At 53.2% G+C, this 10,176-nt stretch overlaps 1 protein-coding gene across 1 annotated transcript; it reads left to right on the top strand.

The window, feature by feature from the left end:
- The first annotated feature begins 357 nt into the window (after positions 1 to 357).
- On the top strand, positions 358 to 9,504 carry CLDN7 (claudin 7). Its single transcript, XM_063930663.1, has 4 exons — positions 358 to 641; positions 7,643 to 7,807; positions 8,287 to 8,371; positions 8,851 to 9,504. Exons 1-4 carry the CDS (start codon positions 419 to 421, stop codon positions 9,023 to 9,025), a joined length of 648 nt encoding a protein of 215 aa, XP_063786733.1. The 5' UTR covers positions 358 to 418; the 3' UTR covers positions 9,026 to 9,504.
- Positions 9,505 to 10,176: the final 672 nt, after the last annotated feature.

Here is a 10,176-nt window from a genome sequence, read left to right as displayed (position 1 = left end):
CGCTGTGGCTCCTCCTCTCTCCCTGTGACGTGACGCCCCTAGTATCACACACACCGCAGTATCACCTGTCCCGGGTGGGCGGTGCCGCCTGTAACTCCCCCCCCGGTGACGTCACGCAGCCAGTCTTACACACACCGCAGTATCACCTGGCCGGGGTGGGCGGGGCCTCCTCTGTCTCCTCCCCTCTCCCTGTGACGTGCAGCCCCCAGTATCGCACACACTGGAGTATCACCTGGCCCGGGTGGGCGGGCCGCTGTGGCTCCTCCTCTCTCCCTGTGACGTGACGCCCCTAGTATCACACACACCGCAGTATCACCTGTCCGGGTGGGCGGGCCGCCTATGACTCCTCCCCCGGTGGGCGGGGCGGGTATAAAGCAGCGGCTCCCGGCAGGTGAGCGCACACACCGCGGACACCACGATGGCGAACTCCGGGCTGCAGCTGCTGGGCTTCGTTATGTCGCTGCTGGGCTGGATCGCGCTGATCGCCGCCACCATCATGCCGCAGTGGCGGATGTCTTCCTACGCCGGGGACAACATCATCACCGCGGTGGCCGTGTACCAGGGGCTGTGGATGAGCTGCGCCACCCAGAGTACCGGCCAGATCCAGTGCAAGGTGTACGACTCCATGCTGCAGCTGGACGGTACGAGATCCCTACTCTGATCCCTACTCATCCTCCCTGCCTACTCCTTACTGATCCCTACTCTGATCCCTACTCATCCTCCCTGCCTACTCCTTACTGATCCCTACTCTGTGCCCTGCTCTATCCTGCCTGATCCCTACTCTGATCCCTACTCATCCTCCCTGCCTACTCCTTACTGATCCCTACTCTGTGCCCTGCTCTATCCTGCCTGATCCCTACTCTGATCCCTACTCATCCTCCCTGCCTACTCCTTACTGATCCCTACTCTGTGCCCTGCTCTATCCTGCCTGATCCCTACTCTGATCCCTACTCATCCTCCCTGCCTACTCCTTACTGATCCCTACACTGTGCCCTGCTCTATCCTGCCTGATCCCTACTCTGATCCCTACTCATCCTCCCTGCCTACTCCTTACTGATCCCTACTCTGTGCCCTGCTCTATCCTGCCTGATCCCTACTCTGATCCCTACTCATCCTCCCTGCCTACTCCTTACTGATCCCTACACTGTGCCCTGCTCTATCCTGCCTGATCCCTACTCTGATCCCTACCCCGTACTCTGTGCCCAGTAATACCCACACTCCATGCTGCAGCTGGACGGTACGGAGATCCCTACTCATTCTCCCTGCCTACTCCTTACTGATCCCTACACTGTGCCCTACTCTATCCTGCCTGCACCCTACTCCTCCTTCCTGCTCTGTGCCTTACCCATCCCTACTGTCTGCTCCCTACTCTGTGTCCTGCCTGCACCCTACTCCTCCTTCCTGCTCTGTGCCTTACCCATCCCTACTGTCTGCTCCCTACTCTGTGTCCTGCCTGCACCCTACTCCTCCTTCCTGCTCTGTGCCCAGTAATACCCACACTCCATGCTGCAGCTGGACGTGGTGGAGTGATCCCTACTGTCTGCTCCTTACTCATCATCCCTACTCCTATTCCCTACTCATCCCTGCCTGCTCCCTACTCTGTACCCAGTAATACCCATTCTTCATACTGCAGCTTGATGGTATGGGTCACTGGCCTCGCTCCCTGCCGGTCCCTGCTCTGTGGCCGCTCGCCCTCCCTGCCGCTGGATGTATCGGGTAGCACTAGTGATCCCTACTGTCTATTCCCTGTCCCTATGGTCTGCGCCTGATAACGTTTCTGATCCCTACTGTCGGTTAGTGAGCGTGGAGCCGCACCTGTGACCTGCATGTGATATTTGCGCTCACCTGGGGCTGCCCCACCCCCTCTATACCTGCCGTTCCCTCTCCTATGCCTTACTGCCGTGCCCCCTCCCGGGGTGGCTGTGCCGGCGCCATGTTTGTATGTAGTGTGACAGGTGTGTTGGCAGGATGCCCGCAGGGTACACCTGTATGGCAGAGCGCTGCACGCAGGAGCCTCCCCGCAGGTCAGGGACGCTGGTGTCTGTGGAACTACAACTCCCATCTCTGCTGCTCTGTTTCCACGACACTATGCAACAGATAGAAGTTTGGGGTCTCAAGTGCTGTGTCCCCCGTCTCCCCCTGTGTAGTTTGGCGTCTCTGGTGCTGTCCCCCCCCCATGTTGTGCAGTGAGTTTGTGGTGTAAGACGGGGGACACTACTTGTGCAGGGACTGTTGTGGTGATGGCGGGGTCTCAGGTGTGGGTTCCCCCCTGTGTAGTTTGGGGTCTCAGGTGCTGCCCCTTCACCCCCCCCCCATGTTGTGCAGTGGGGTAGGATGGGGGCACTTCCTGTGGTGGGAGCTGGGGCTGTTGAGGTAATGGCGGGGTCTCTCAGGTGTGGGTTCCCCCCCATGTTGTGCAGTGGTTTATGACGGGGGGCACTTCCTGTGCTGGGAGCAGGGGCTGTTGAGGTGATGGCGGGGTCTGGGTATTGTTCCTGTGTAGTTCAGGGTCCCCCCCCATGTTGTGCAGTGAGTCGGGGTTGTATGATGGGGGCACTTCCTGTGCTGGGAGCTGGGGCTGTTGAGGTAATGGCGGGGTCTGGGTATTGTTCCTGTGTAGTTTGGGGTTCCCCCCCATGTTGTGCAGTGGGGTAGGATGGGGACACTTCCTGTGCTGGGATCTGGGACTGAGGTAATGGCGGGGTCTGGGTATTGTTCCTGTGTAGTTTGGGGTTCCCCCCCATGTTGTGCAGTGGGGTAGGATGGGGACACTTCCTGTGCTGGGATCTGGGACTGAGGTAATGGCGGGGTCTGGGTATTGTTCCTGTGTAGTTTGGGGTTCCCCCCCATGTTGTGCAGTGGGGTAGGATGGGGGCACTTCCTGTGCTGGGAGCAGGGGCTGTTGAGGTAATGGCGGGGTCTGGGTATTGTTCCTGTGTAGTTTGGGGTTCCCCCCCATGTTGTGCAGTGGGGTAGGATGGGGGCACTTCCTGTGTTGGGAGCAGGGGCTGTTGAGGTAATGGCGGGGTCTGGGTATTGTTCCTGTGTAGTTTGGGGTTCCCCCCCATGTTGTGCAGTGGGGTAGGATGGGGACACTTCCTGTGCTGGGATCTGGGACTGGGTAATGGCGGGGTCTGGGTATTGTTCCTGTGACCTTCCTCCTCTCCCAGCTGCTGTGACTGGGGCGGCGGCCGTTCCTTCTTGTGTCCCAAACCGGTCAGACCGGTTCTCAGTGAGTCTAAACTCCCCCTCCCCCAGTGTCCCTGATACAGAGCGTGAGACTGAGGGGAATGTCCCCCCACTGTATGGGGCTAGTGCCCCTGGAGAGCCCCGGGGAGGGAGGCAGAGCGTCTCCTGCTATTACCTGAGCGTCGGCTCCCGTTACTCCTTATCTGTGGCTGATAAGCTCCGATAACCTGGTTATCGCTGTGACTCAGCCATTGTGCAGGGTTATCAGGGCAGGTGAGGCCGCTGGCTGCCGTATATCACCTACATAATGTGTTGCGGGTTATCAGGGCCACTGGCTGCCGTATAGCGATAGTAGTGCTTATATAGTGTGTGTGTGTGGGGCTACACAGGTAGGTGTGTGTGTGTGGCGGGTTATCGGGGCAGGTAAAGCTGCTTCCCGCTGTATAACACCTACATAGTGTCTGTGGCTGCACTGGTGTCGTGGGGGGGTACTGTGTGGTTGCACAGGTGTTGGGTTTACTGCGTGGCTACACTGGGGGGGGGGGGGGTACTGTGGCTACAAAGGGGTGAGTGTAAGTAGTGTACCCTGCAGGTATAAGATAGATGATGGTTAGAATGTGGTTGCTATGGGTAACACCTGCACTTGTCACGCGTGCTAAAGACGAGTTTCCCCCTTGGTGTGTTCCGTGTTTGTGTTACACTTTGTTGTGACATGAGGATTACTCAGTGATGTGACGGGCGCACAGGTGTAAGGGGTGAGAGCAGGCCCTGTATTTGGGGGGGGTTCCTGTCTGGTCCTCCCCGGCCTCCTGTTTACCTGTGATCTGCAGTCACTGTTTCCAGTTTCTGTGAAACCTGCCCCCCCCCCCCCCCTCCTTCCTGCTGTAACATCCGCCCCTCCCCCGTGTCACACCCTGGTGCCTCAGCAGCACAGGAGTCTCACCTGAGACTGTGCCTCCCCCTCCCCGCTCTCTGACTCATGTACCCTGTGCTCTATGGGGATCACATCATTCCCCTGTCCTGGCCTCTCCTCCGGTTACCGGCGCGGCAGACACGGGGTCGCTGTGCACTCTGGGGCAGGTGCTGGGACCCCGGTGTGAGGGGAGGGAGGGAGGGGGGGGGAAGCGCCCTCACAATGAGGAAACGTCTCATACCTGTGAGGAATGTCTGCTATTCAGGACAGGAGCGGGCAGGCCCTGCTATGGGGGGGATTCAGGGGTGGGGGTATAGAATCTACACCTGTGGGGGGAAGGGAGCAGGGCTGCCGGGAGTCTCTTCACCACCAGTCACTTGTATAGTGCTCGCGTTCTGCAGAGTATTTACCCCAGTGGTGCTTACACTATGGGGCAGATGTATTTACCTGGAGCAGTGATAAACCAATCAGCTCCTAACTATCATTCAAATCATCCATAATGATTGGCCGGTACGTTATCACCTTCACTTATCACTGCATTATCACTTCTCCTGGTTAGTACATCTGCCCCGATATTCCCTATCGCATGTATACACATACTAGAGTATGTCAGTCACATCAGCACCTGCCCCTGTGAGCTTACACTCTATATTCCCTATCTTGTATATACACACGGGTTCATTATATGTTTTTGTCAGGAGCCAATTAACCTACCTGTAGAGAGTTTATAATTGGGGTAAGAAAACCAGAGTACCTGGAGGAAATCCAGGCAAATGGAGAGAACATACAAACTCCACACCATTAGGGCAGTGGGAATTGATGCCAAGTCTCAGTGCTGTGAGGCAGTCATGGTAAGCTGGATGTTGTCTGCAGCTTGTCCTGTGTAATCAGACTCGGCTGGGGGGGATATGGGGGAATATACCCCCCCCCCCCACCCCTATATTATATATGGTACGAGCCGCACAGCGGTAACGCCATAGGTCTGTCGCAGCTTATCCCCGCAGCAGACTGGATGTACCGGGCTGTGTGAGAGTCTGAGGAATCGGTTGCTGTGTTGTCACATCTCAGTACTGCGAGTCTGTGTAATGTATACAATGCATGTACTGGGGTGAGGGTGGGCCACTGACTTACATGGAGGTCTCCCGCTAGCTCCATCTTATACCTCAGTGTTACCTGCTGAGACCGTCACCCTGTAACAAGCAGCTGACGATCTCCCCATCGTGTACAGTGAGAGCAAAAGGGTCACCCCCCCCCCCCCCCCCCCATCCAGAGAGATAAAATACCAACCCATCAGCTTCTAGCTGTCACATTACAGGCTGCGTTTGATAAAGGACAGCTCAGAGCTGACTGGTTGGTACTTTCTCTCCCAAGCTTTGATAAATCTCCCCCTCAGCCCTGACAAGTCCTCTCAGGACGTCACTCCCTGCAGTGTTGGGAAAGTCTGTTCATGGCCTGTGACTTCTATAGTAAGTACGTGACTCACTGTGTACATCTGTGGTAATAACAGGACACACTCGATCACTGCTCCAGCCCACAACGGCCGCCCCCACCCTGCGCCCTGGCCTCTAGGTGCAGACAGAACCCTCCGTGTGTGACTTCTGCTTGTGCTATGCGTGGTTCTGTGACCAAGTCATTATTGGCTTCCATAGCTCTGCTACTTTATTGGCTGTTGTGGGGGGATTCCACCTCCTGTTCTAGAAAGGGTTCCATGAGAACCTGGCTCTGCACCATCGCCTTGCTGGGGCCTGGTGAGCAGAAGGTGGTAAGAGCCTGTGTGTCTGACGTTTCCCTCTAAATCTGTGTTCTTCTAGAACAGCCTTTCCTAGCGAATGTCCGCCCTGCTGTATGGTGGGAGAGAAGGTCTAATCAATGTCCACCTTTTCTGTATGGTGGGAGAGGTCTAACCAATGTCCACCTTTTCTGTATGGTGGGAGAGGTCTAATCAATGTCCACCTTTTCTGTATGGTGGGAGGGGTCTAATCAATGTCCACCTTTTCTGTATGGTGGGAGAGGTCTAATCAATGTCCACCTTTTCTGTATGGTGGGAGAGAAGGTCTAATCAATGTTCACATTTTCTGTATGGTGGGAGAGGTCTAATCAATGTCCACCTTTTCTGTATGGCGGGGGAGGTCTAACCAATGTCCACCTTTTCTGTATGGCGGGGGAGGTCTAATCAATGTCCACCTTTTCTGTATGGTGGGAGAGAAGGTCTAATCAATGTTCACATTTTCTGTATGGTGGGAGAGGTCTAATCAATGTTCACCTTTTCTGTATGGTGGGAGAGGTCTAATCAATGTCCACCTTTTCTGTATGGTGGGAGAGGTCTAACCAATGTCCACCTTTTCTGTATGGTGGGAGAGAAGGTCTAATCAATGTTCACATTTTCTGTATGGTGGGAGAGGTCTAATCAATGTTCACCTTTTCTGTATGGTGGGAGAGGTCTAATCAATGTCCACCTTTTCTGTATGGCGGGGGAGATCTAATCAATGTCCACCTTTTCTGTATGGTGGGAGAGGTCTAATCAATGTCCACCTTTTCTGTATGGTGGGGGAGGTCTAATCAATGTCCACCTTTTCTGTATGGCGGGGGAGGTCTAATCAATGTCCACCTTTTCTGTATGGCGGGGGAGGTCTAATCAATGTCCACCTTTTCTGTATGGCGGGGGAGGTCTAATCAATGTCCACCTTTTCTGTATGGTGGGAGAGGTCTAATCAATGTCCACCTTTTCTGTATAGTGGGAGAGGTCTAATCAATGTCCACCTTTTCTGTATGGTGGGAGAGGTCTAATCAATGTCCACCTTTTCTGTATGGTGGGAGAGGTCTAATCAATGTCCACCTTTTCTGTATAGTGGGAGAGGTCTAATCAATGTCCACCTTTTCTGTATAGTGGGAGAGGTCTAATCAATGTCCACCTTTTCTGTATGGTGGGAGAGGTCTAATCAATGTCCACCTTTTCTGTATGGCGGGGGAGGTCTAATCAATGTCCACCTTTTCTGTATGGTGGGAGAGGTCTAATCAATGTCCACCTTTTCTGTATGGCGGGGGAGGTCTAATCAATGTCCACCTTTTCTGTATGGCGGGGGAGGTCTAATCAATGTCCACCTTTTCTGTATGGCGGGGGAGGTCTAATCAATGTCCACCTTTTCTGTATGGCGGGGGAGGTCTAATCAATGTCCACCTTTTCTGTATGGTGGGAGAGGTCTAATCAATGTCCACCTTTTCTGTATGGTGGGAGAGGTCTAATCCAGAGGTTCCCAAACGCAGTCCTCAATGCACCCCAACTGTCCTGGTTTTAAATGTATCCATGCTTGGCCATAGGTGACTTAATTAGCACCTTAGTCAATTTGATTTAACCATCTCTGCTGAGCCATGGATATACCTAAATCAGGACTGTTGGGGTGCCTTGAGGGCCGTGTTTAGACCAGAGGTTCCCAATCAATGTCAACCTTTTCTGTATAGTAGGAGAGAATGTCTAATCAATGTCCGCCCTTCTGTATGGTGGGAGAGAAAGTCTAATCAGGGTCTTTCTCTTCTCCTCAGCTGCTCTGCAGGCCACTCGTGCCCTGATGGTGGTCTCCATTGTGGTGGGGATGTTTGGCTTGGCCATCTCTACTATGGGTATGAAATGCACAAAATGTGGAGGAGATGACAAGGTGAAGAAGGCTCGGATTGCGATGACTGGGGGATTCGTCTTCCTGCTTGCTGGTGAGTGTGGCTGGGTGGGATGTCTGGTAGGAGATCAGCCCCCTCTTGTGTAACTTTGTGGCTTTTCGAAGACCCTGTCTGATCTTCTGCCACTTTAAGATGCAGGTTATGGTGGAACCTTCTGTGCTAACCAATCCCTGCAGTAACTAGCATACAGTATGGACCATTGCAGGGGAAGCGGTGGCTACCTCCACTGATGACAATAAGCCTGCATTGGGGAGAAGTGATTGGGGTGGAAGTGTTAACATGAAAATAATCTGTCCCATTATTCTACCTAAGAGCCCCCATGTGTCCTGAGATCACACTTGGCTGTGTGGAGTGTTTACAGCTGGTTTGGTTAGGGGATGGGGTGTAAGTCAGCCAGGGGTTTTGGTGTCTGTAGACATAGAAGCTGGAGGACTGCAGTAAAACTAGGGCCGATTGTCTATATTCTGTGGGCAGCAGATGTTCCATTCCTGACCATAAAATCTGTCTTCTAGGTCTGGCTGCGCTCATTGCCTGCTCCTGGTATGGAAATCAGATCATCCGTGACTTCTACAACCCACTGACCCCAATCAACACCAAGTAAGTAGCTTGCTGTCAGATCAGTGCGATGGCTTTCCCTCTTATCTTTCCCAAATATCACCCGTAGTCTCTCCGTGTTTGACACTTCCCTGACCTGTAAGGTGGGTACTGCCTGGCGGGGTCCCCTGATCTTTTGTGGGGTGGGGGGCATGGAGGAACCTGTTTTGGAGGATCTTATGTCCTCTCACAGCTCATGTGGGGCAGGTGCAGGCAGTCTTTAGAGCAGGCATTCCCAACCGCGGTTCTCAAGGCACACCAGCAGGGCAGGTTTTAGTGATATCCAGGCTACTGCACAGATGGTTAAATCAAAATAACTGAGGTACTAATTAAGTCACCTGTGTTCAAGCCTGGAGATTGCCTTGAGGACTGAGGTTGGGAATGCCTGATTTAGTGTATTCTACCCCCTTTCCACCTCTATGGTACATGGCGTGGGCTGGGTGGTGCAGCCAGTGACTCACGACTTTCTCCTTATCTTTCAGGTACGAGTTTGGTGCCGGGGTGTTCATTGGCTGGGCTGGCTCGCTCTTGGTTATACTAGGAGGTGCCCTCCTGTCTTGCTCTTGTCCCCGCAAAAACAACTCCGGCACCAAAGGATACCCCAAGAGTGGTGGGGCACGAACAAAAGCCCCCTCCAGTGCCAAGGACTATGTCTGACCCCAGGGTGTAACTACACTAAAGTGACATTCTCCCAGGTTCCATCTTCAGTCCACGATACAGCACTTTGAAGGAAGTATGAGCAGATGATGCAGAGAACTGTGCGGTGACCTCACGGAGGCTGGCTTGGAGCTACTGAGCGGCCATGTTGGACTTTCTCTCCTCCTTTTGTCTGTATTTTGCTTCTGGGGAGGACTCCTGTGTGGGGTTTGCAGTGTCGGAGTACTGAGGCGGCAGCTCTCGTTACTTCTCTTCACCTGCTCTCTTTTGCACCATTTTAGCTGTGGCAACCTAATGTCTGAGTTTAGAGTTATTCTGTGGGGGGGGGGTTTAGGTAAAGGACCATGTCTGACCAGTTCTAGAATACTGTGAGTGTCCCTGGAACCCAGGAGTCTGGTTAGTGGGGGAAGGGGTTGTGGTTTATCAGTAACTGTTTCCCATTTTTATTCATTTTTGTAAATAAATGTTTTGGAATATAATGGTCTCTGTGGTGTCTCTATACCTGTACGTCGTCCAGGGTTGTCTGGCCTGAGCCAGGCAGAACGGCTACTTAGTGACGCCTCCTCTGTGGAGTCGGTGGTGCCTTTACCTGCAATATGTCTTATTGCCCAGCATTGTGTGGAATGCTGACATGGGATGTCGGCAAGTGCTCCTTACTGCATTTTATGCACGCCAGCAGTACAACTGAAAACATAACTAAGTCATGGCGGGCGTAATATGACGCAGGTAACACTCCACACTTGATGACGTCTGGGTCCCCATTCCGCTGACGAGCTGGGTGCTTCGCCTTTACCTGAGCTGTAATCTGGATGCTCCTAAGGGCTCAGGGCTATGTTGGCTCTTCATTTATTATTATATAGCGCAGCAAATTCCGTTGCGCTTTACAATTGGAAATAACAATGATATAACAAACTGGGTGATAACAGTCATAGAGGTAGGAGGGCCCTGCTCGCAAGCATACAATCTATAGGGAAATAGGCTTGTACAGTATACACAAGGATAGGTGCTATCTATTGCATAGCTGTTCGCCAGATTGGAAAGGTTCTTGGTGGGCTGTATGATATGGTAATACAGCAATGATGAACCAGGTTCAAGAGGAAGGGGAAGTGAAGAATGAGAAGACATGTGAGGATATGTGTGGACTGTGCAGA

The sequence above is a fragment of the Pseudophryne corroboree genome, chromosome 6 (assembly GCF_028390025.1).
Source record: "Pseudophryne corroboree isolate aPseCor3 chromosome 6, aPseCor3.hap2, whole genome shotgun sequence".
Taxonomy (NCBI): Eukaryota; Metazoa; Chordata; class Amphibia; order Anura; family Myobatrachidae; genus Pseudophryne; species Pseudophryne corroboree.
The sequence above is the reverse complement of the archived record's forward strand: the minus strand, read 5'-3'. Positions and strand labels throughout refer to the sequence as shown.

Excerpts from the sequence above, each read along its gene's own strand:
- CLDN7 (XM_063930663.1), top strand. The coding sequence starts at position 419 with ATGGCGAACTCCGGGCTGCAGCTGCTGGGCTTCGTTATGTCGCTGCTG. Across the intron at positions 7,808-8,286 it reads ATTCGTCTTCCTGCTTGCTG|GTCTGGCTGCGCTCATTGCC; the intron begins GTGAGTGTGGCT and ends TCTGTCTTCTAG. Across the intron at positions 8,372-8,850 it reads CTGACCCCAATCAACACCAA|GTACGAGTTTGGTGCCGGGG; the intron begins GTAAGTAGCTTG and ends CTTATCTTTCAG.